General features: G+C 38.9%; 2 protein-coding genes across 3 annotated transcripts in view; one reads left to right on the plus strand and one right to left on the minus strand.

The window, feature by feature from the left end:
* poc1a (POC1 centriolar protein A) overlaps positions 1–24,240 on the minus strand; it is a 42,618-nt gene extending 18,378 nt beyond the window's left edge. The window contains exons 1-9 of one of the 2 annotated variants that reach the window (XM_061043188.1): positions 24,044–24,240; positions 19,303–19,387; positions 18,978–19,149; positions 18,612–18,791; positions 17,966–18,073; positions 16,953–17,068; positions 15,012–15,145; positions 11,339–11,407; positions 10,949–11,098 (exon numbers count right to left, since the gene is read on the minus strand). In XM_061043188.1, the coding sequence (XP_060899171.1) occupies positions 10,949–11,098; positions 11,339–11,407; positions 15,012–15,145; positions 16,953–17,068; positions 17,966–18,073; positions 18,612–18,791; positions 18,978–19,149; positions 19,303–19,387; positions 24,044–24,052 (1,023 nt within the window). In that variant the 5' untranslated portion in view covers positions 24,053–24,240. The remainder of the gene's footprint in view (positions 1–10,948; positions 11,099–11,338; positions 11,408–15,011; positions 15,146–16,952; positions 17,069–17,965; positions 18,074–18,611; positions 18,792–18,977; positions 19,150–19,302; positions 19,388–24,043) is intronic. The other variant, XM_061043189.1, reaches the window with a different exon arrangement.
* On the plus strand, positions 20,861–21,579 carry b9d2 (B9 domain containing 2). The gene has a single exon (XM_061041859.1). It carries the CDS (start codon positions 20,919–20,921, stop codon positions 21,444–21,446), a length of 528 nt encoding a protein of 175 aa, XP_060897842.1. The 5' UTR covers positions 20,861–20,918; the 3' UTR covers positions 21,447–21,579.
* Positions 24,241–26,560: the final 2,320 nt, after the last annotated feature.

The raw sequence follows: 26,560 nt of genomic DNA on the forward strand, positions 1-26,560 counted from the left end.
TGAAAATACGGATAAAAGCTGCTTGTATTCTCTGAATTAGTCATAAAAGCAAACATTTCTAGCTGTCATCTGCAATCAAGCAGTAAAGTGGTTTTCTACAGTGTACCATTGCTGCTTTATTTGCCTTATTACATACCGTCCTTTGCGATGTGACATGTGTACATAGCGATGTTGATGCTCAAACATGATATCGTCTGGAAACTCAACACATCTTGTAACGCCGTAACCTTACGTCGAGCGAAAGGGGAAAACCCTGATATGCCCCAGTGTACACACACACACACACACACACACAGCCCACACAGTATAACCACCCACCTAATGAATCACCTGGAGTGGAAAAACCAACGGTGGAAAATTTCCTGAGGCCCAAATTAAACTCTTAAGTCTGACACAGCGAGCCATCAATTTTCCCTGCAACCTGCATGAAAAACCATTCATCTCACATACTGTAGAGGAGGTGACCCACCTGAAAGTATCTAAAACCCGGTTAAACCTTAAAAAGTCAGGTAACACATTTCCGTCTTAAATTACATTAAGAGGTTAAAAGGTATAACATTGTTTTTTTTACAAATATACTTTAAAGCAGGTGTGAGAAACCCAGTGGACTGCGTGGACAAACGTGATATGTCCGGTGTCATAAAGCGTATGATCAATGTTAGCATTGACTCCCCTTTTGGATAATACTTGTGTTTACCAAGCAACAGTTAAATTTCATATTGTGTCTGCACGTCACTGTCTGTGAACCTTAGTTACTAACGATATATTTTTGCAGGAGCGCCTGAGCTCTTGAGTTTGAAGTTTATTTCAGACATGTGAAATAAATAAACAAAATAAAAAATAGAGAAGAAAAGAAAACAGAAAAAAAGGAGACAGAAAAAAGGGAAAGAAAGTAATATGTACAAACAATGAACGACATCATACAAAAGAAGCTCTCAAATATGTTCTATATCAATTTAGACGTCCGAAAAGGAGTGGGAAGAAATATAAACTTATTTAATCCCACCCCTTCTCCATTAATTTAAACATTTTATACTAATCTAAGTATATATATATATATATATATATATATATTTTTTTTTTTTTTTATGTTTTTATATATAAATGATGAAGTTTATAATATATCATTGTACCTAATTCTTGTAGGTTGCTCTGTCTGGATTGTTGGTGGGGATGGCCTGCTGCTCCCCTCTGTTTGTCCATATCCTTCTTCCTTCATCTTATCCCATCTCCCCCCTATCCTATTTTCCAAAGTTTCAGCAGATGGCTGTTCATCATGAGCCTGGTTTTTTCCAAGATTTCTACCTCGTAAAAGGACGTTTTTTCGAGCCACTGTCACTTTGCTAAATGTTGCTTAGTGCGATGCTCATGATGGATTAACATTGGTTCTTTGTAATATAACAATGAGTAAAGTCTTTTTACCTGCTCTTTTGTAATATTAAAGAACAAAGAGTAAGGTATTTTAGCTGCTTTTTGTGTCCCTAGAAAACTTTTTTTATGAATTGGCGCTATAAAAATTGATTGATTGATAATCATACAGAATGATGTAGCCCTGTAGCATGGCCAACAGGAATGTTACACTGAAAGTCAATCGTATAGGATGCATGTAAAATATGATCTTTATTGGTTAAATACAGCCATGTTCTAATATTAATAATAGACATAAAAGATACCTTGCTGTAGGAGGAAGAGGGCACATTCATGACTGGTTTCCAACCAAGGTGGACTTCTTTTTTTCTCTTTGTGCATTCACTGTTCATTTCTTCAGCCAATCAGAATCTTTTAAGTTTGTCCATTATGTCCTGTACAGTTATGACTTAGAGTAACATTCGTATTCTCTAAAAATCTCCATGTACTTCCTTCAAACTGTGTGACATAAAAATATACCATTTCCCAGTCAAAATGTAGACGCAGGCTGTCCCAATCTATGTGCAGTACAGGATCAGAGGTGATGATGAGAATAAGTCTACAAAACGATGATATTTATGCTCATGGTGTGGTTAATTTTGTAGGTCATTATCAGCATCTGTATTAAATTTGAGTATGTCTTATGACTTGGGGTTTAATGTTCGAACACAGGCAATGACTGTATTATTAACAGTTAGATTTTCCGGAATAGAAAGAGCACAAGTCAAAGCGTTGACTCAACATGTACACAATATGTATTCAGCTGAATTATGGATAACAGCGTACAGTGCACAGCTTGTCCTGTCAAACACAGGTGTAACTAATAACACTAATCATGGCTACATCTCATGTACTTGTCGTGGTGCCAGAGCTCTGGCATTAAGCATACAGGCATACAGCCAGACTGGCACGTCTGAGAGAGTCATCATAACTGTTATTATTAACACCTGTGTTCGACGAGTCGACAATAGAGCATTTACCACAGACAAGTTTGCTGCCCTTCAATTACCCTCTCAGTCAAAATATGGATTTTTCAGGTACTTCTCAATTTATTAAAGGAGGGCAAACGGGTTGCCATGATTTAGTGGACAAAACTCAACAAATTATTTACAATGGAGTCCAGTTCGCACAATACTGACTCCATAGTGAACCCGGTATGTTCTGCCATATTATTTGTTTACAAAAATGCACAGCATAACCATCCTTATATTGGATAAATGGTTGTGTCACTGACCAGTACATGTAAAGTTGGATGGAAAATCTGTCTGAAAAAGAGAGGGACATGTTGCATCTGCCAGAGCAAATAAAACATACAAATACAGATTTGTGCTGTTGTTACCGGGAGAGTGAAGCAAAAACATCAAACTCCATAATAGCATCACTGGAAACATTTATTTTAGTTGCCCACCTCATTTTCCATAGGCACAAAACCCCCCCATTATTTACAGCACTATAGACCCATGATGAGTACAACGTGTGTTGACACCAGCTGTCTCTATTCAACAGGCTTCCCGAGTGTTAATTAAGTGTGTGAGGATAATGTCTGTGTTTAAGTTCAATTCATGCAAGTGATACAGGCTTGTCATTTTCCTTTACACTACTCTGAGCACAGATGGTATAGTTGGTGCTAATTATTCTGACCTACATATTTTATATAATGTGGAGAAAACAAATCCATACATATTATGATTTTGCATGCAGAGGCAATCGATTATCCTTGCCTCCTTTAAGCATTATATAAAGACCCCTTTCTTTTTATTAAGTAGGTAAGGCTGGAGGGTGTGTATGTGTGTCATCATATAACCACGAGATGTAGACAAATCTTTTCACCGACAGCTGACAAATCATTTAATTACAGTGGAGCAAACATTCAATGAGAAACTGCAATGATGCCTTTTGATGAATGAAGCCTGTGATATAACTCGGCTCTGAGTTATGTCTCTGGTCTGGACTATAAGGGAGGGTGTTTCTCACTATAGCCTTTCAGTAATGCCACCTAATCAGCTCCTCACTTTCATTTTCAATCGCCCCCTCTCTTGCTCTATTTGTCTCCATTGTTATATTCTTCTCTCTTTAGTATGCCTACATTTATTTCTTCCTATGTCTCCTGATCTCTCTCTCTCTCTCAGTCTTCAGTGTAACAAAGACGAACAGGTGTCTGTTAATGCCTCAAAATCTTTCTCCCTTCATTATGTTCATGCTTCCACTTCGTCTTATTCTTCGTCTCCAGTGTTCTCATGTTGTCTAGCTCCCTCACGTGCTCAGACACTTTTTCCCTCTTGCTTGCCTCTCTCTCTCTTGTTTCTCTCCCTCCCTCTCGCATGTACTCTCGCTCCGCTAGACCATTAGGTTTTCTTTAACTCTGCCGCTATCTTGTCTTCTTTAACACTCGTTTGTTTCACCTCTTTGCATTTCCCTCTTAAGCTCACTCGGTCGCTCTCTATGCTCTTGCTGTCAAATGAGTTCACCTGCTGTCAGAACAAAACCAAATGTCTTTTGTGAAAACCAGCACCTTGGAGACGCACACACACAAACACACACCTTTTATTAGTGTGAGCGCCAGTAAAGTGTGATCTGCTGGAGCACAGTCAGAGCAGTCTTTTTTTCATCTTGCAAACAAATAAAATAATGGTGAAGGAGATGGAGAACCCCCCCTCCTCGCTCTCCAATCCACATCCTCAAGCTGAGGCGAGCGGCGCACTGATCTGTGTGTGTCTGAGTGTGTGTGTTGAGCAGTGAGGGGAAGCCTGCTGTGAGTGTGCAGCTCGTCTGTCGGCACACGTGAGCAGGAGAGAGACCCAGATGTGAAGCTAGAGACAGGAAGGGGGGGGGGGGGTGGGTGGGCAGGGAGGGAGGGAGGGGGGATGGATGTAGGGATTATAGCGAATGTGATCAGAGAGAGCTGATCTGCCTGTCAGCAATGGTTAGCACTCCCTCACACACATGCACACACACGTACACACAAAAAAACACACATGGCTGCATCTATTCCTACACACGTAAAGATTTGCTGAGCAGTGTTGAGCTCAGACTGGCTTATTGTGTTTAACAAACAAGGCAAACAGGCCCACATGTTTCTAGTAAAGCGCCCATCACTTGCACATTGTCATTGAGCTTCACATCCAAGTACATTAAAGGATCAGAATATCAAATTAGCTGCTTATACAATCCCTGTGGATTTGATTCTGAGAGGACAGGGGCCATGGGTGGCCTTTGCCTCGGTAATAAACGCAGCATTACTGTCTCATTAGGCAAATGTCTCCCTGGTGAAATGTATTAGAGCCACAGGTGGCTGTGTGTGCATAATGAATATTTGACATAGCAAGGAAAGATGCTTTTAACACCTCAGTGACATTTGATGATAGAAGGAAGTACATGGACCTGTAGCTTCACGACCCCCCAACCTCAAGTCTCAACCACCTATATACATATGAGACTGATTGATAATGGAAAAAACTGACATTGCGATATTCTTTATTTCTGTGATATATAGGGAGGGGCATTGCACGTCTAAGGATATGACTGTGTCACATGCACATCTCCTATTTCTTATCACAAATCACCTGTAATCAAGTGTTTATCCTTAAAGGACCAAGATGTAAATCTGACACCTAGCGTTTAAAACGGGTACTGCAGTCCAAATTCAAAACAATGTGAGAGCTGTCCCCCCCTGCCCCCTGGTCCCTAGAGTCGATGTGCACGCAAGTCGCCATGTTGCGGACACTGAAGCTTCAGTGTTTAGCCAGCTCTGAATACGTCTTGAAACCTTTCTGCATTCTAACCTCTCTCTCCAATTTTCTAAAGCATTTCCAATATTTATTGTAGTTTTACCACGTTGCTGGTCACAGAGCTCATTAGAAAAATGCTGAGTCTTTTAGGATCGAGTAGAATCAGTTATATCTCAACCAAGCTTGCCCAATTTTCATCGCTGCAACATCTGTTGCTTTGACGTTTGCCAGGCAAACCGAGGGGGCGAGGGTCTACACGAACCGTGTGGGGGCCCCGTCTACTTCTCTGGTCAGCACAAAAACAAACCATTCTGCACCGGAATCGAAATTTAGAAGGAGGACATACTGGCTGCTGCTTTGTTGTCAGACAAGCCATGACTTCAACATAGCAAGTTTCCTTAATGTCTGATGATATAGTAAGGTCGTTTTATGATTTAATTCAGTAAATATCTTACATATCTGACCTTCAACGAAAAAAATATCCAAAATAATTACCGGTACCCATAACTATTTATAGTTTCTTCTCAGCCACTGACCAGATAAAGATTGTGACTATTCCAATAATACTTATTCGTCAGGTTGAACTTATTGTCTGTTTTCTATTTCAACGTTGGATCTTTAAGGAAACTGGACTTAAAGTTCTTGAAGATATTTTACTGCTCATCCAAAGCCGCTTGGATCACCCTTAGACTTATTATGGCCTGGACGACTAGAAACCTTCACAAAAAGTTCTCTATTGTGATTCAAGTCTCATATATATTTTTCTTACGAAGAGATTCTTTCATTTGTCTTATCAAAAAGCTTCATCGTGGTATTTCTATCAATGCCACTAGCTTGAACTATATCTACGCTGTATTGGTGTTAAAAAAGTGTATTTTCATAATAAAACTGATGATTTCACTCACATACAAGCACCGGTATTACACTTCTGTGTTAAATATTCTATTGTAATTGGTTGATCACAGCTTTATAAGGTCTGCTATAGTTGCTCCAATGTTCACCTATGCTGTTAGTATACAGTGTCCCTGGATAAATAGTATTAATACTTATAGTTAAGAATATATAGCCTACATATTTCTATTTCTGCTTGTGTTCCTAACATTTAACAATGGTTGTTTGTTTCCTTGCACATACTTCTCAGTGTTTATAAAAGATACAACAAACATGTGAACATGTTACTTTGGGCAGCGTCTCAACACATCGTAGAGCCATTAAGAACACCTCTCACTGTACAAAAGATGCTCTCATAAGTTAAGTTAGACAGGATTTTACCAAACAGGAGTTAGTCATAAATATACATGGTTGTTTGTTTTTCCATGGTTGACATGTGTTTTGACATATAAGTTTTAAATCTAGCGTTTGTAAATGTGAGCGACAGCAGCCAATGAAAGTCCTTTCATCCTGTTAGATGCATTCTTCTCAGAAAATAAGACAATTTATAACTGCACATCAGATCCACTTATCCTGTCTTCCATCCATCCCTCTCTCTGTTTTATACTCTCCTTTCAAACTCACAAAGCCTTAGAATAATCTTTCGGAGAGAGAAGAAAACGAACACATTAAGAAGAGAAGCTGGTGGCAGCTTTCCCCTCTCTGCCTCCTCAGGCAACACGTGTGCGAGACTCTCGGCAGTTTATGAGAGATGAAAGGCTGCCTGTATTAATAATAAATTATGAATGGCTAAATTATACATGAAAGGGAAAATCTAGGAAGCTAGTGCTTCCAGGTGCAGTAACTAGCATTACTTAAAGTGAAACAAGAGATGGAGAATTCTACATTGAAAAGGTAGGAAGAAACATCCTTGCTGGAAAATAACATTTGAGGAGCTCAATGAAGTCAGTGTGTGTTTGTGTATTACAGTGATTTATTATGCCAAAATAAACACGTATTACAAAAACATAATCTGAATAATAATTATACCAGTCCAAATATTTATTAATCATAAGCAAGAATTAATTAGTGTGTGAAGATAAAAAAAAGGAGTATTATTTATTGTGCAAGTCAACTTTTCATGCATATTTTATGACTTGATGTTTTCATTCAAGCAGAGTGATTGTCGTGGATATGAAATCTGTCACTGAAGAGAATGCTTTCACGGTAACTACAACATTAATTACATGCAAAACATGAAGCAGAGAACAAAAGTAGAAAAATGTAAAACTCCATAAGAGCTTGTTCTCACGTCTGTATTAGTCCAAACCAATACTTTGAAAATCTGACCATCACAACTTGTGCAAAAATATGATTTGAATATGAAACCTTTGAATTTAACACTGCACTCAGTTTTTCTACACAATGAACTCATGGATCTGAATGTTTCATCATACTGTTGAACTGCTTTGCATACGTATCAAAATCCTGTCTCATTATCATGAATGGCATATTTTTGAAATGTCCCCCATGATAATATCATTATAAAAGGGCCAAGGTCAGTGAACAAGCACAGTTTGGTGCAATACATAAACATCAAACAACAACCTATTTTAAATCCACACGTTCAAACCTCACTGAAAGTCCATCTTAGCATGCCTTTCATCTCAGATTTGAACCACTTAATGTGCTTAAAACAGGTAAATAAAGGAAAACAATTTCACTTCCTGCTGCAACTTTCCTTTCATAAGAAAATAATGGAGACATGGTTAACCAGAAAACCAACCACCATGAATGTACTGCTTTAAAAAGTTCACTGAAGATGCAAACCCAAAGTTCGTCACAGGAGCTTTAAACTGGATTCTGGTTTGATTAAATACTGTAACACTACGAGTCAGCCTAACTTACTACACAAACATACTGCCTAACCTTTCTGAGAGGCTTTTTCAATATTACATTTAGAATCTGATCCCCAAAAACATAACAGAACACTAATCCATTGATTTCAAAAACATGTGCCCTAGATTCACACTGTATCTTGTAAATTTTGAGGTTTTTTTCTTTCTCTTCCTTTAACGCTGAAAGGATCAAACACAAGATCTGAAGCGCCTGGTGCCTGCTTTGATTATAAAGGAGATGTGACATATACTGCTGCTGTACTTGAAAACCCCATTCCCAGTGAAATGGATTTTTACAAGAAGAGCAGTTCTCAGAAGAGAATACGTCTCACACGACGCACTAATCACGTCTCTCCACACGGCCCAACTGCCCATTTTCTAATCGCCCTTTGAGGCATGTCTGTAATAACAGCTGTCGAGTGGGAGAGCTATTAAAATCCATTTACAATTGTGCATCACAGCAGCGGGAGAGACAGACACAGTCAGACAGAGACGAAGAAAAAAAGAGCCTGAAAGGGTCGATGGTTGGCATAAAAGAAGCTGGTGTTTGAGGGACATTAAAAGATTTATAGTTACATGATTCAAGCAAATGTGAAGGTGTGAAAGAGAATCACCTCTACATGCCTGATTCTGCTAAGCCTTTGATTACAAATACTTTTTTTTGTCTAATAACTCGGCCCTTGTTTATATGGTGTTTGTAACTTTGTATTCAAGGCACAAGTTTAATTTTACACACTGGCCATTTTTTCTACATTGTATATTAAGAGTCCTGGGCTATTCTAGTTTTCCAATAGAGAGTAAAGAGAAGACAGCATCACTGTGGGCGGATCTTAACTTCTACCAGGGAGATCAATAACAGAAAGAAGAGACGCTGTTTGTGTGTCTGTGAGATATTGGGGGGGGGGGGGGGACCTTGGCTGTGCCCTTGTTGATGTAAGTAACACTGTAGCAGTCAAAGAGGTTGAAATCAAATAACCTTCCCTGAGGTTGATCCAGGCTATGACACCCTCTCCTCTGTGTGTGTGTGTGTGTGTGTGTGTGTGTGTGTGTGACACGCTCTTTAAATAATTAATCATCGTTAATGGCTGCAATAATTCCTCACTTTGTTTGTCTCAAATCCTTTATGTTTTCAAACCTGATGGTCTGACCTGATCTTGAATTAACTGTGATTTGTTGTGTTTTTATTGTTTGCACTGTGCAACCAAAAGACACATTTACTTCCCTTTGCATGCAAAGGATAGACAATAAAGTCATTTCTATTATTTTCTATCTCTCTCACATATTGTTTGTATAATGAAGTGATCATTTGAGCCATAATCAAGCTAAAAGGTTCAATATTGGTTGGTTCCACCTGAACAACTGGTGGATTTGATGGTTGTTACTTTTAAGCATCATGGTCACCTGGATGCTTTACTGGTTACTAGAGTTTTGGCAAGTTCGAAAAAGTTGTCACCTTGGACTCGTGGAAACTGTGATCAGCATTTTTGTGACAATTTGCTGACATGGTTTGAGTGATTAATTGGTGGAAAAATCAATCTAAAAATCTATTAATTACCTTACAATGAAAATTACTGAACCACACAGATTGTGTATAAACAGTATCCTTCTCTAGTTTTATTAGATTTGCACATATGATTAAACACTCACTGATAGTTTATTCAAAGGTCTGTAAATAAAACTGTGTTAAATAAACACTTCTCCTCACTCAGAATGATCCAGCTACTAAGTCAGCCACAATTATAATTTAGATTAAAATGAAAATAATTCAATTTTATGTTAACTTTTTACAGAAATGTTTCAGTATTTCTTTCACCAGGGGGGGCTCAGCAAGGGGGGAGCTAGGGGGAGCTCCAAGAAAAAAGGTTGGGAGGCAAGCACTGTTCAGATGGGCTAAATTAGATGCTGATATTTTGGCTGACTCATTCCTTCCTATGTAAAATAATACATGAACATAAGTCACTCTTTAGTCATTAGTTATCAGGCCTTGTCCAGAAAAAAAACTCAACCCCATTAAGTAGAAACTGTTATTTTTTTAAAGTTTAACCTAAGTATTTAAATTTACACGATCACTCTCGCCTCTATTATATTTTCTCTATTAGAAGATATACACAGAAGCTAGAAAGGGAGCGGTGCAATCATTGCAAACAGAGACTCTAAAGACAACTGGAAACAGAGAATGAAGTTCCATTAGGCTTTCCAGCCTGGAAGGCCTGATTCATATCGTGTCTGTAAGTATAACTGATTTTGGCATTTATTGAGTCCTAATATTGAATGAGTCATCTCTGTTGTCAAATAGAATAAACACAGTTACTATCAGGAAAGTGTAGTGTCACGTGTACTTCAATGACAAAGTCACAAATGTTTAGTATAAAGACACTGACATTTTGATCTTTTGTTATCATTTAGAAAGAAAATCACCTGTAGAGCGGTGAAATATCTCCGTGGTCGTTCGTATTTGAGGATGTAGTCGTATGTTGAGCACAGATTAATAATGGAGAAAAAAAACATCCTGCGTATCAAAATGTGTTTGCAGATTAAGTTGCCTTAATGTGAGATATGGATGTAGCTTTGGGCAAAACTGCAGACTTCAAAGGAAGGAGGTGCACGCAGGAAATACATCAGCCACACTGGCAGCATGAATTACTGATGGGTGTGTGTTTCTTTGGGTTCATTTCCCAGTCTAATCAGCACACATGCATGTTGATGTGTGCAATCTTTATTCATTAGGTGTTTTTGTGCTGTACAAAGATGTTTGTGTTTAAATTATAGTTTTCATACCGCTTTATCCTAACCATAAGACAACCCAAAAGAAATGTGTGTTTCAGCTGCACTGTTGAACCAAACTGAACTGAACTGCTCGGTGGAAACAAGGCTTTGGTAAAACTTCCCAATAGGTCACAACTTTCTCTAGCTGTGGAAATAGAGACTGTAGCTTCTGTAGAAATCAGATATCTGTGGTTTCAATAGAACTGAGGAAATAATGATGTGGGCCTGAAACCAGACAGTTACAGGTTATCATATTGTGCTCTAACCTCCTGAACTTACCTGGCTGAGGAGCGCAGATGGCTGTGAGTCAAAGTTGGGCTGAGAGGTTGAACTGGTTGGTGGTGTCTTAATGCTGGATGTAGTTTTACGCTGCAGTCTGACACCGTCGCTGCATTCTGCACAGTCAAAGTTGCTCTTCCACACCATCACCTGAAGGGGGAACAATAACTTGTTTGCGGCACGAAAACTGTTTTATATTATATTTTTCATTTTCTTAATTAGGTCTCTTGACTGTTGCTTTAAATAACAAGTCAACACACCTGAAGGTAGCACTCTCAGCAGTATGAGACAAACATGATGCTGACCTTTGGCTAACAATGAACAGCATGCTAATTCATCTGATACATATGCATCTTTTTTTTAGGCCAAGTTAGAAGAATAAGTCATCACCTGTTCATCAGAGCCACCAGAGGCAAAGTACTCTCCTGTCCTGGAGAAGGCCACACAGGTCACTGGACCCTGAAGAGACACAAAGATGAAGAATTAGGATTTGCATTTGTTTTAGTTGCCCTTTTTTCTCTCTTTCTTTTCGGCTGCTGTTTAGAGAAGCACACAACACTCAGCTTTGAAAACTGGGATGACCTTTTTTTTTTACACAAAATTATTTCTCAAGATTTAAAAAAAAAAAACTACAAATAGACTTATTAATAAAGACTTCAAATTATTGTTAGAGAAAGTCTACTGTATGTGACGGTGGTGAGGTCTATGTTGTATTCAGCTTATTCATTCACTTCTAAAATCTTCACACTGTCAGGGTGAATATTAGGAAAATCTAATGATTTTAAACTGCAAGGCAGCAATGACAGTGTAGGTGTTAAAATAAAGGTGTAGGAGGAAGTAAACACTAAAGGGTTTGAACAGAACAGAAGAAAAATAGAATACATACTTACCTCTAGAAGTGATATCTCTATATATTGCATTAAATTACAAGACAGACGCTGGAGAGTTGTGTTTTGAAAGTGTTTTTTTCTTTGTGTCTAAAGCTCGTAGATTTAAGAAATCTCTTTCAACCTTCAGAGGAAAACCAAACTTTACTCTGAACAGAAGCTCCCTCATATGTTTGTGGAGGAGGGGGTGGAAAGTGAGGGGCAGTAGCAGAGCAATCAATACTAGAAAGCGGAGAAGCAGGTGGGGTGAGGTCACACGTGGTCAGAGCCAAAAACAATCACCTGAGGAAGTCAGGACTTTGGTATGCTTTGTGTGTGTATAAAAGAGTGTTTTTTTTTCATGAACCTAGAGCAAAGACAGGCTTCCAGCTTCAAACAAAAATCTAGAAATAACCCCTCTCTCTTGGTTTATTCTTTTCTTCTCCACCTCACAATGCAGAGTGGGGTCAACGATTAGAGCCCGGGCCCTCTGACTGTTTTCAAAGAGAAGATGAAGGAGAGAACAAACAGAAGGAAAGGAAAAAGAAACACACAGGGAGGCTGCTGATGGAGAGAGAAAAAAGGAGCTGCTGTGTCCTGCGGCTGGCACCCAGACAGGCTGGTTTGGGTGAGGAATGGTTTCCCAGAAGCACCTGAGAGAAGCAGACAGTGTCACTATGGCAACGCGACGGCCTGACAGACAGCGTGTTCTGTCTCGGCTCTGACTAATGCCTGCTGCCAGGCTGGCACTTGCCATGGCAAGACACACGCACAGAGAGAGAGAAAGAGAGAGAGAGAGAGAGAGCGAGAGAGAGGCTGACAGGGCAATGGACCTAACTGGCACATTTTATGTATAGGTAGGTAATGTACTGAGGTTAGAGAAACCAGACAGGCCCCACATGGTGCTCTCCATGGAGTTATGACTAACTAAATATGATTGCATGATTCTTCTGGCTTTCATCTGTACACTGTTATTCATTTTAATACACCTCTGAGAGCATTTAAAAACATGCTACATCGGGTTGCTTCATAATGGTGGTTCTTGTTTCTGCTAATGATACAAAAATAGTGATTAAACCTTTTGAAAAAACACCTAAAGAAAGAAAGGTCAGGAGTAGAAACAAAGTTCTGTAGACATTCAAATAACAGAATTTTTTTTTTGTTTTTATGAAATTGGTTCTCATATTTACATTTATAATTGAACACATTCAGATTTGCTTTTTTACATTACACGTGAATGACGTTTCAGAGTCTTTTCAACATGTTATTTTGTGCCGTTCATGTGCAGGTGATCAGCTCATCCAGTCACTTAAGACTAAAGAAAGCATGTGGCACTGTCCAAAAAAAAATGGTCTTATACAGAAAACAACTATTATTTTAGCAAAAAAAGATTAATAATAACAATCATACTGAGACTCTGAGTGTTAGGGTGGTTTTTACACTGAACGCTGCCATATTATTGCCCGGTGTGTAATTTTAGATAACATGCAACTTCAGACTTCAAGGTAAAACAAGCTAAATCAACAATATTGCTTTCTACATAGGGTTGGGACAAAATATTGATAGCAACATATCGTCATCCTGTCTATTGTGATTGTTTTAAAATAAATGCAGCGTTACTGCTTCATGATGCCTCACGCTGGCTTTAATGTCATGAATGAGGGTAATGTGAACAGAAGTTAATGGGCAGAGTAGAAGCTGACAGCTGGATAAAGAAAGAAGAAGAAGACCTCGAGATAAAGTTGGACAGCTGGGCAGAGAAGTTAAGAGATGAAAGCCGATTTCTTTTGTTTACAGAGCTGGAAACGTTCTTCATACAAAGTTGTGTATCACTCTGTGAAATCAGTTGTCAGACATGGGAGCAGAGAGACAAATTAACCTAAATTAGACTGATTCAACCCAGCCAGGTATGGTTCCCCTGAGGCGAGGGAAACAACGCATTTGTCAGATGCAACAGAAGAAAAACACTCCCTCAGAGCCCCTCATGCATTTTCCCGTACTGTACATGAACAGAGTCAAGCAGACACAAACACAAATACACCTACACACCCACAACGAACAGATGGGGGTCTCTCCCATAGCTAACTATGCGACTGGAGAGACAATTAACACCCTGAGCACTCTCAGCACCAACAGATTGGTAGAGTCACTACTGAGCCAAAAAGAACAACAACAGAAACAGAGACAGAGTGCAGGAGATGACAAATTTGGAGGTGTGAAGAGAGAACAGGGAAAAGTATTTTTTTTTATCTTGACAAAGAAAAGAGTCTTGGAAAGAACTCTAAGAGAGGCACAGGTAACACGGGGGGAAAGAAGAGGATGAAAGGCAGGCTACTTGTACAGAGGGATAGATAAACAGACGGACCACGTGTGGTACTGGCAAGCCAATGATTTCCACAACTAGCCAGCAAGCCAGTCCATCAGCTGTTCAAACAAACAGATACAGTCAGAGAGCTGACCAGCCAGCCAAAATGTGAGGGCATTAAGGGCTGGAAAAAACAAGGGTGGCAGTGGGAGAAAATTAGGGCAGACGACGAAGAAAACAAGGAAGATAATTAAGACTGGTGTTGCTAAAACATCCCTCGAAACACAGCGGAGAGGTGGGTTAAAGTTGTAGAAAAAAAAAAAGGACAGGACGGAAATAGAGAGGAGGAGGAAGGGAAGAAGAGGAATGGAGGCAGAAGAACTGTTCAGTTTCCTTCCAACAACCCTGAGATGAGTCATTATGAGTGGGCTGCCTGCTCGCCTGGCAAGTACTAAAATACACCATGTACAAAAAAAGGAAACACACACACACACACACACACACACACACACACACACACACACACACACACACACACACACACACACACACACACACACACACACACACACACACACACACACACACACACACACACACACACACACACACACACACACACACACACACACACACACACACACACACACACACACACACACACACACACACACACACACACACACACACACACACACACGACAATCAAACGAGCACAAAGAAGATGTCAAACACATATAACTGTCCACACCAAACCCTCACGAATACAAACACAGAAATACAGACACGACCCATCCTGATCATGACTTACAACACTGCAGTGTTAGGCCTGTAAGAGGCCTGAATGGTATTCATTTATCAAGGTGTGTGTGCGTGTGCGTGTGCCTCTGACCTGGTGGCCGTGCAGTGTGTACAGTAGCTTGCCCTCTACAAGGTCCAGTATTTTCATTGTGGAATCGCTGGCCGCAGTGATGAGGAAATTACCATCAGGGTGGAAAGACAAGCTGTTCACGACTCCACTGTGGACTGGAAAACACACACAAACACGGCACGTTTAAACTTAAGTGCAACCTTGTACAACTAAGGAAAAAAAGTTCAAACAGTACTGATTTTCTAATGCCCCTGTGAGGACTTGTTTAAATGGCTGTGAAATGAATATAGATTCATGTTTATGACCTACAAGAGCAAACCTAAAATGGAGGATTAGGGCCATGTTAAAGAAAAAAATTCACCTAAATTTACGAGATTAATCTCTGGACTTTATTCTCGTAAATATTTACGAGTTTAAAGTCGTAAAATTACGAGAATATAGTCATACATTTACGAGATTAATCTTGTCAATTATGAGAATAAAGTCGCAAATTTACGAGTTCGAGACCAGTCTACGCGAAAATGATGGAAGGAGAACTCTTAAAGCCTTTTCTTCTGCAGACATAACTTCCTCCAAGTCAGTGTGTAGTTTCATATCTGCAAAAGTAAAGCCCCAACACAACTATCGGATATGTTTGTCTGTTATCTGTCTGCCTTGTTAAAGTCTCTTGAACTAACTGTTTTTATACAGACTACACAAGGAAGTGGCCTTTTTCCTTATTTGTGACACCTTTACTAAAGTATAACAAGATGCTCCACGTTTGTCATTTTCGAACAGGCTGCTGCTGCTCTTCTGATATAGACTAAAATAATGACTTTATTCTAGTAAATTTCCGACATTAATCTCGTAAATTTAGGACTATCTCAAAATTTTAGATTTTCTTATTTCTTTCACGTGGCCCTAATACTCCGTCGTACAAAACAGACCGTCAGGGACACTATGAGGTATTTAAATATTGCATTTTTTAAAAGCCTGTAACCGCATGGTAGGTCTCAGACAAGATGCTTTACAGCACGCTGAAGTAACAGCCACTTACACTACTTATGTGTACAGGACAAAATCAACAAATAGATAAGATGCACCACTTTGTCTGCAGGGGGCACCAACACTGACAAAAAAAACGAAAAGTTCCTATTTAAAGATATAGTTATGGAGGAGATACTGCTACAACTTTCTTTTGCAGCTGAGACATAATAATACTGTATATTATAAATATCAGATCAAAGAAGACCCCCCAAAAATGTTAATCATCCATGTGTTTATAGTAATCATTTGTATCCCTAAACTTGACGTCAGAGGACTTGATCAGTCATAAACCGACACCTACAGAACAATAAAAGGTTCAGCCCTTTGCTCAAGGACACCCCAGCTGGAGAGATGCTCACTAACATGTTGCCTGGATCCCACTGAGGAGCTCTGCAGCTGTAAATAATCCCATGCTTCAGTTGCTGTGTAACTTGAATAGGGCTCAACATCAGGTGTACATATTATAACATCTAATATAGCAGCTCATAATCAAAACTTCCCCAAACCTGAAACTGTTCGTCAATGAGGTGAATGGGTTCTTAGTTTAGACAACATCAGGATAGCACACATTTGACAAGTAACACGCTCCCTCTGCTGGCCGCAAAACGCTATGACATGTTTAAATACACTAATACCTCTCAGTTCCTCCCTTGAGCATTTGAGATAAAGCCTCTGAATAATAAAGTAGATGTCCACGCAGGAGAGTAATTGCCAAATATTTGTTCATCAATAAATCATTTTTCTTGTATTATTTAATAAAGTCTAAATTAGCTGCAGCCTCACTAAATGAAGAATGCAAAATCTGAGAGCCTGAACAAATAAAAAGTGTGGTGTTTGTTGTTTTCAGGTGTTAAAACACTTGGTAATAAAACTTAATGTGTTGTGAATGAATGGTTTTGCTGTATTGTTCTGTTATATAATGTTTTGAGGTGTTACCTTGGTAGTGCTGCAGCATCTTGTGGGATCTGATGTCCCACACCTTTACAGAGTTGTCAGTACTGGCTGCAGCGATGCATGTTCCACTGGGATGGAACGCCACTTGGTTTGCATAACTTAAAAGAAAGACAGAAAAACATGAAATAAAAGAAATAACATCTTTGATACAGAACTTTATATTCATTATATCAGCAGATTAATTTGATTATCACAAAACCTTTATTGAAAAATGTTGGCAGGCAAACTGGCACCAGAGAACACTTCTAACTCTAAGTATTATTCACCACAAACAAACCACAACACACTACGTATGAGACTTTTGGCTGGAGCATTTAGAGAAGTTTGTAATGAAAGAAGAGATGTTCCAGGGTTGGAAATTAGCACCCTTCACAGGCCATACGGGTGTTTGTTTTTTTGCATTTAAGGGGCGAATTTGCTCAACTTACCAGTCACAGTGGCTGGTATATAAAAGTGAAGTAACAGAATGATTTAAAACACATGCTTATAGAAAAACACATTTGTTATCCTGCCTTTCAGCTGAGGTTCATTTGCAGCTAGATCAGCTAAATGAGTTAGCCTCTGAGGACATGGCTGCAACTCTACAATTAATTTAGCAATGCAAAACTCTTACCAGCCTCAAAATAATAAACTGTTTATGAGCTAGACAAAGAGATTGTCAGTATTTTCTGCACTAAAATAAAGTGATTTTTGAATCCACCAGTCCCAGTGTCAGGAAGGAGAGAAAGTTCATTTCCAACCCTGAGGTGTTCAACATTGGATAAGGGGAATTTGAGTCACTTGCTGATACATCGATGTAAATTCCAATGTTTTTATCTATAAGAAAAAAGACTTCAATGCAGCAGATACTGCTTCAAATTGTCAACATTTCACAAAAATAACAACATTAACAAACACACAAAAATATGTAATCTGCTTGTTGTCTCGAGCACTCAAATAACAACCTCTCTTATTAGTATTTTTTCTGAGCACCTTTATGTGTATAAATTGCTCACCCAGCATGTTCATAGAAAGAATGAATACATTCTCGGCTATTCTTGTCCCACAGCTTTATAGTCTTATCATCACTGGACGACACAATCAAACGATCATCAGGAGAAAACCTGCAAGAAATGTATGAAAAGTGTATTCAGAAATGTAGAAAAAGGTGTACTTAGAAATAGTAAAACGCAGAGCAATAAGTAGAAATATCTGCAGCATCAACAGCATCAATGGCCCTATTCACATGTACACAAAACTCCTGAAAGCTTCCTAAAATTATCGGGGAGAGCTGCATGTGTGAACACAAACAGATGAATATTTTTCAATCTCCTCCTGCCACCCCGTCTTACAATTTTTCCAGAAGAAGTAAAGGTGAGCCGATGTGAGGATAGCAGCAGGAAATATTCTAGAAAATTTGCTGTGAGCGAGCAGGCGGGTGTGATGACATTTATATCCTGCGACCTGTGCAGTCTAGTCAATTTATGAAACTGACTCATAGTTTTTTCTGTTGACCCCCATCCCTCCCATCCAATGGGGATAGTCTCCCATTATGAGATGCATGTGTGAACAAACAACTAAGATTTCAGGGGCATTTTATGGAAATTATCAGGAGTGCACATGTGAAAACGGCTTAGTGCGCCTTTGTATGTTTTCTCGTACTTGGCACAGCGGACCCAGTTGATGTGCTGGTTGAGAGAGAAGAGAAACTTCTGCCTGTGAACTGTCCACACTTTGATGGTCTTGTCATCAGAGGCTGTGACCAGAGTCTGTCCATCGCCAGAAAAGTTAACGCTGCGCACAGTGGCAGTGTGAGCCCTGAAAGCTGTTGACTCAGCCTTCCTGTAGAAAGACACACACACACACACACACACACACACACACAAAGACAACAATACAGTGAAAAAAAACAAACTACAAAAAAACAGTGGGTGTTGAGAAATGTGTGCTTTTGTTATTTTTATGAGTCACTGTCTTTTGTGCAAGCTTTCTAATTGAAAACAATAATAATGACATAACAGAACTCACATGCTAGGAACCCAAAGACGTACAGTCTTGTCTCTGGAGGCAGAGGCCACTAGGTGACCTGAGGGAGAAAACTGAATGGACATGACAGCATCTTTGTGTCCATCAAAACGATACGCTCGCATCTGAGGCTTCATGTTCCAGATCATCACACAGGAGTCCATCGAGCCTGTGGCTGGAAGAGGAGGACGCAGAGGTGAGTCAATCAGAAACATTGTGTATGATCCCAAGAAACATAGATAATAAAATAAAAAGAAATCAGTAAACTGGTGATAGGAAAAAAAACAGAGAAACACAAATACATATGGAGATATAAAGTTTAAGTTACCGATCTGTTTCATGTTGCAGCTTAAGTCCACGCTCGTCACGGTCTCCCTGTGGCCCTTAAAATGCCTCTCTAGAGTTGGATCGGACTGTATGGGGGAAGAGACAAAAGATGTAGAGCAGCTGCCACATATTTAAGCCTGTGAAAACATGTTTCTTATTTAAAGAATATGAAGTTCAACCTCTTTTTTTTGTATGCTCAACGATTACAGTGACGGCAAGTATTGTAAGATTTTATTTCTTACGCTCCCTCCAACTGTGTTCAAACATAATGAAACATATAAATATGAGGTATGCAGTATAAACAGGTAGTAATACGTATAATGTATAAACTGGTTTAAATAGTAGTAAGAAACGAAATAAGGCCAGTCCAGTAGAATGTTTGTACCAGTACAGTGAGTAAAAAAAAAAAGGATAAGATTGCAACAAAGTGTTATTGAAATTCATCAGTCAAAACAAACAAGTTAGTTTGAAATCTAATTTGAAATCTGAAAGGCGTGCGCATAAAAAAAGAACGTATTTTTACATCTCCATGTCACCTCCTGGGCTCCGTACAAATCGGAAGATAGTTGAGTAAGACTTAAACTTGGACCCAGCTAAAAGCGTGGTTATCTTGGGGAGGAACCAGAGGAAAATGAAGTGAATCCCTGGCCAAATTTAGGAGGCCAGTTCAGCTTCAAGTGCATCAGAAACAACAGCTTTATCATGCAGTGTAAGCCCCATACAATATTATATTAAAATGCTAATGTTTATAGCCAGATAATTGATTTTGCATTACAACCAAAATGTGAGGTTGCATTATCCTTCTTTAATATAAAGGCAGTCCTTATATTGAACAACCTGGTTGGAGATTAATATATATATTAATCTCCATATATTTTTGCACTGCACAGGAAGGAAATCATATTTTACTTTTCACCCCCACCTCCTTCGGAATGAAAGTACTCCAGTCCTCAATTCTTTAAGTAGGATTGTTTTTATTAATTACTTTTTCATTCTAGATTCATGGGCCAGTAATTTCACCTATACTAAATTGTACTCACAGTAACTGTACTTTTAATTGAGCACAGTGTTCTTGTACTCTTTTCGAACCCTAATTTTATGAAAATCACTGGTTTGAGTTTGAAGCACTAAAGCCGCGGAGTGTAGCCTACTCGTATTCAGAGAAAACACAAAATTCACGTTTGGGGGCCTCAAGTTTTGCTGAATAAAAGCATCCTCACTTTCCAAATCATACCACAGGAGGAAGACCGTCAAATGTACATCATGCCTTTGAACCCCCTGCGTATTGCCTGCCAGGCAACAGTTTGTAATTTGTCGCATGGTTACAATGTATTTGCTAATATAATTCGCTCATTTGAAGAGGTGTTGTTGTGAAGACAATCACCAGTCTGGCATAATTTGAGGTTTTGGTATATACATTCTACCTAATGCAAATTCTGTGGAAATGCTGCCTGAGAGACTATGCTCAGGGTGAAATCTTACCCGCTGTAACGCAGGGAGTTACCAAGGAGACGCAGGCGGAGGTGTTAGCAACTGCTAGCAGCTAGTCGTTTACATACTGGAGACTAGACTACACCTTGTCCGCCGCATGTTTTTGTGTAAGGACGCGTTTATGACATGGCCGAGCTGCACATTATTGGCCAGATCGTAGGGGCAACTGGTTTCCCACAGAACAGCCTTTTCTGCAAATGGGGAGTTCACACAGGAGGAGCATGGCGTCTCCTCTCTGGGCTTAAGGAGGGTCAGACCCAAGTGGATATTCCCCAAACAGGAGACATGGCGTACTGGAGTCACCCCATTGATCTGCACTTCGCGACCAAAGGACTCCAGGGCTGGCCAAAGCTTCACCTACAAGTGTGGCACCAGGACTCTTTCGGTCGCTGCCAAATGTACGGTTACGGCTACTGCCATGTCCCGTCTAGCCCCGGACATCACCGGATGAACTGTGTGACCTGGAGGCCGCTCGGTTCTTGGCAAGAGCAGTTGTCGCAAATGTTTGTCGGCGGAGGTCCCCAGTTACGGAGCCCGGATCTGGTGTACAGCGGGGCGGACAGATACAGACTGCACACCGAAGCCATGGGAACAGTGGAGCTGGAGCTGGGCATTATAATGAGACACTTTGACAAATATGGCGTCGAGAGTTAACATGGGAACAATTGAGAAAAAGTTCTCTATCGTGCTAAATGATTGTCTGACCCGTTTTAAGTTTTGTACTTCTAACACTATTAAATTTTATATATAATATTTGTGTAAATAAAGAACATTTTGTCGTAACGAAGTTGGTTCCATGTTGATATATACTTTTCTGTAGACCTAAGACTAGGTGGGATCATGGTGGGATTAGACCCCCCTGCTAAGTGCAAACTAATACCTTAGACCAGGGGTGGGCAACTATAATGTATAAACTGGTTTAAATAGTAGTAAGAAACGAAATAAGGCCAGTCCAGTAGAATGTTTGTACCAGTACAGTGAGTAAAAAAAAAAAGGATAAGATTGCAACAAAGTGTTATTGAAATTCATCAGTCAAAACAAACAAGTTAGTTTGAAATCTAATTTGAAATCTGAAAGGCGTGCGCATAAAAAAAGAACGTATTTTTACATCTCCATGTCACCTCCTGGGCTCCGTACAAATCGGAAGATAGTTGAGTAAGACTTAAACTTGGACCCAGCTAAAAGCGTGGTTATCTTGGGGAGGAACCAGAGGAAAATGAAGTGAATCCCTGGCCAAATTTAGGAGGCCAGTTCAGCTTCAAGTGCATCAGAAACAACAGCTTTATCATGCAGTGTAAGCCCCATACAATATTATATTAAAATGCTAATGTTTATAGCCAGATAATTGATTTTGCATTACAACCAAAATGTGAGGTTGCATTATCCTTCTTTAATATAAAGGCAGTCCTTATATTGAACAACCTGGTTGGAGATTAATATATATATTAATCCCCATATATTTTTGCACTGCACAGGAAGGAAATCATATTTTACTTTTCACCCCCACCTCCTTCGGAATGAAAGTACTCCAGTCCTCAATTCTTTAAGTAGGATTGTTTTTATTAATTACTTTTTCATTCTAGATTCATGGGCCAGTAATTTCACCTATACTAAATTGTACTCACAGTAACTGTACTTTTAATTGAGCACAGTATTCTTGTACTCTTTTCGAACTGGCGGCCCGGGGGCCACATGCGGCCTCCATCAACCCTCAACATGGCCCTCAGGTCGATTAATTGGAAACATGAAGAAAACATGACAAAATCTGCATTGAAATCATGAAAACCAGAAATATGTCCATAATAATATTTGATCACTGGTATATGTTGAGTTAAATTTGAGACATAATTGACTGTAATTGTTTTTGTATCCTACAATTTGGCCCCCTGGCAGTGAGAATTAAATGAATGTGGCCCTTGCTGTGACCAAAGTTGCCCATCCCTGCCATAGACTGTAAATATTGGCTAATACACGAAGAGCAACCATTAAAATGTATATTCAATTCCCATTTTTCAAAAGGGAGAGGTCCGATCTCTGCAAAACATTACATACTTTTTATTATTTTATATTTGAAGGTTAGTTATTTTAAATATCTTGATTGATATTCATTAAAACAGCTATTGGTAAGGTATCAATAGGATGAATGTTGGAGATTGAAGTTATGGCCAAATATTATAAATGATAGCCTCCTATAATTATAAGCTGTTCACAAAACAGGGTGATGTAAAAGCAGAACAATAGTTGAGTTATATCAGTTTAATCAATTAATTATAGAGTAGTTCCACAAATAGATGACATTTTAATCTTTTTGATTAACTGGTTCGCATACAGTTATATTCCATAGGCTTTGTTACACTGACAGACTTCTCATCTCTTTATCAATACACCAAATATATTTTAGTTTTTCAATCTTTGCACAAGACTTGTAAAGGTAGCAGGAAGAGTATATCAGTTCATAGATCAGGAGTGGGCAACTGGCGTCCCGGGGGCCACATGCGGCCCCCATCAACCCTCAACGTGGCCCTCAGGTCAATTTTTACACATCAATTAATTGGAAACATGAAGAAAACATGACAAAATCATGCCAGAAATATGTCCATAATAATATTTGATCACTGGTATATGTTGAGTTAAATTTGAGACATAATTGTCTGTAATCGTTTTTTGTATGCTACAATTTGGCCCCCTGGCAGTGAGAATTAAATGAATGTGGCCCTTGCTGTGAACGAAGTTGCCCATCCCTGCCATAGATGATTGAAAATGCAGTCAACTAAGACCATCAAAAGAAAACAAATTAGGATCCTTAAAACAGGCAACAACACTTCACTTCACTATTCAGCAGCATGATAGTTTTATGGATCATCATCCTGTATCACAGTGATGCCTTTGAATAATGTTTAACAACCTGTAATAACTTCAAGACTCAATCATCTTTGTTTAACACAAGTGAACAAAGTAAAAAAATATCTATTTATTTTTACATCGTGTGACACAACTAAGTAGAAAACAAAATACAAAGCTAAACACTCCCTTTACATTCTGTTGAAGATTTCTGGACATACACTGTAACATTTCTGACATGGTTTATGTTTTTGTCCCACTCACAGCCTGCCACTTTACCAATAACAATGTCACCCACTAGGTAGCTGTAGGTTACCATCAAGCAGTGCCTAACATGACTTTACTAGACCATTACTCAAGTAACACCAGGGGGTACCAACTTCAGCTTTGACAGCTAACATGTTACTTACACTCACCATTGTAGACTTTAAACCGGAGCCGGTGAGGAAGACCTTTGACTGTTGTAATCGTTACTGTATTTCACCTCTCTGCTCACCGGCTGACGCTATCTTAAAATTAGCTTAGCTGCTACTTGCTGACAACAACAGTGTTCGGTTTACCCGCCGCGATTGGGCGCTGAGCGTCGTGTCCAGCTTCTTAAAGGGACAGGCGCATTTGTGGATTGAGATTAAATAAAACACACACACACACACACACACACACACACACACACACACAATATTGTGCGATTCCGGTTGCGTAATTAAAAGGTCATCGCAGAATAATAGAGAGTGATTAAATCATTTTTTTAGAATCATCAATTTAGATGTTATTTAATTTTATAATGTAGTAATGTAGCCCCACCGCCAGATGGCAGCCGTGTAGCACTGATCGAAATCTTTCCCATTATAGCTGATGCAGTGGGCGAAGCAGGGGCGGATGTCATAAACTAGTGTTGATGGATTTCCTCCTTGCAATTTGGCGTTCTATTTTAGGTTGCAGACCATTTATTTAGATCATGTTTTAGATGTTGACAGGGTATATTTATCAGGATGCAAATAAGAAATTATGTGAAGTGTGCATATATCCAGGAGGACTGAAGGCGCAGATTGGTGTAGCTTGAGAAGCTCATTTTCCTGCTACTTCTTACTTCTACCCCTCTAAATTACATTGATGGTCTACTTATTAATGGACCATTTACGCCAATACATTTGTCTAATAAATGTAAGAAGTTTTTTTTTTTTGCTTAGACCTTCCCATACAGCAATTCAAATTTAATACAAAAATAACGCAACAAATAACTGCAAACATGAAATAAAAAGGTTTTTAGCATCTTATTTTATCTTTTAAGCTACACTTTTATGCTGCTCTTAGTTGAAACTCAACAAACCAGTTAAAATACCCAAGTCTTCAGTTTCTGACTTCAAGGCACCTATATATAAATAGTCAACATGTAGTAAGACGTGTCAAATGAGGCCTTACAACAGGTGTTGTTTTTTAAAAGATGTGTGCTGGCTTTCTGCCGATAGGAGAAGTTCAAACATAAGAGAAAAGATTGGTTAACAATTTCAGCAAAACAAAAATCGGAACAAGGCCTTGTATATGTTTTCTTAACTTGTGCAGATTGTCTTGCCACATTAAGGTCAGGACGTCAGAGCTAATTCTCATTGAATATAGGCCTTTAATTTAATTTGTGTCACCTTAAATACTCAGTTTCCTGTTCAGATGCTTGTTAGAATGATTTCTGGGTTCTGTATGCATCTTACCACACAAAAACAGCTTTGGGGCATTTCTTCATTGTTCGATTTCAGCATGAGTGACAAAAGGACACATACCAAGTGACTTCCTTCAAATTTTCAAGCAAACAATATAGCCTTTTAGTCCAGTCTTGCTAAGCTAATCCTTTTTAAAATAATAAGTAATTTATATTCAATAGTTTTTTCTCTTTATTTATTTGATAAATTATCATATATATCCTTTTTTTTGTATCGTGACATCATTGTTGACTGGCTAGCTGTTAATGTACTTTTGATTTTAAACTCTATGCTAAGCTAGTTTAGCCACTTGGCCCCTCTCTGTGTTAAACAGAAATCATCTAACTCTCGGTAAGACATTATAAATAAATAAAAAATGTCAGAGCTTTTTTCGAACTTTCCTGCTACTTGTCTCGACAGAGTTGAAATTATGGGGCAAAAACAAAAGATATAACAAAACATCAATCTGAACACTTTATCTAAATTACAGTTATAGATAGAATTCTGGTCTTATGTGACAATTTATCACATATGTTACATCAAACCTGACGGCCTTTATAACAGCCCTGTGAGGCTGAGATAATGTTTCTAATGCGTGTGACTTATCAATGACAACACAGCCTTTCTATAAACAAATCCTCTGTGGGCTGTTTAAGCTGGATGGTTGCTGTGTGACCGAGTCAACAATGCCATCTATAAATATTGACATAATAGTCCTTCCCTAACTCCAAGTATTATAGTATGTCTGGCTGTAATTATGATGTTTTCATGTTATTTCTTTACACCACATATAGTCATGTTTCTGTTTTAAGAATGCATCATAAAAACAGGTGCTTTGGTAATCCATGACACTTATCTACAAAGTTAAGAAATCACACACACACACACACACACACACACACACACAAAACCTCAGAGAGATACAACAAGGCCTGAAACACATTTATAAACCCACCCTATAGACCATGCAGAGTTCAGGTAAGGTTTCGCATCACTTTCTACATTTTGATACCTTTCCAAGCCATGAGGAATGTTTAAGATGAAGTTTTAATGACAAGCATTTATGAGATTAATAAATCAAGTGACAGATAAAACCCTCGGGAAAAGTTCACACTTATTTGCAGAACTCTTCTTGAGTCGCACCCTTTATATTCAAAGTATGAGAAACACCCTGACAATGCCACACATATAATTGGGAATATTTGATATTTCTTAATACATGTCAAACCAGTT

Source organism: Labrus mixtus, chromosome 7 (assembly GCF_963584025.1).
Source record: "Labrus mixtus chromosome 7, fLabMix1.1, whole genome shotgun sequence".
Lineage (NCBI taxonomy): Eukaryota > Metazoa > Chordata > Actinopteri > Labriformes > Labridae > Labrus > Labrus mixtus.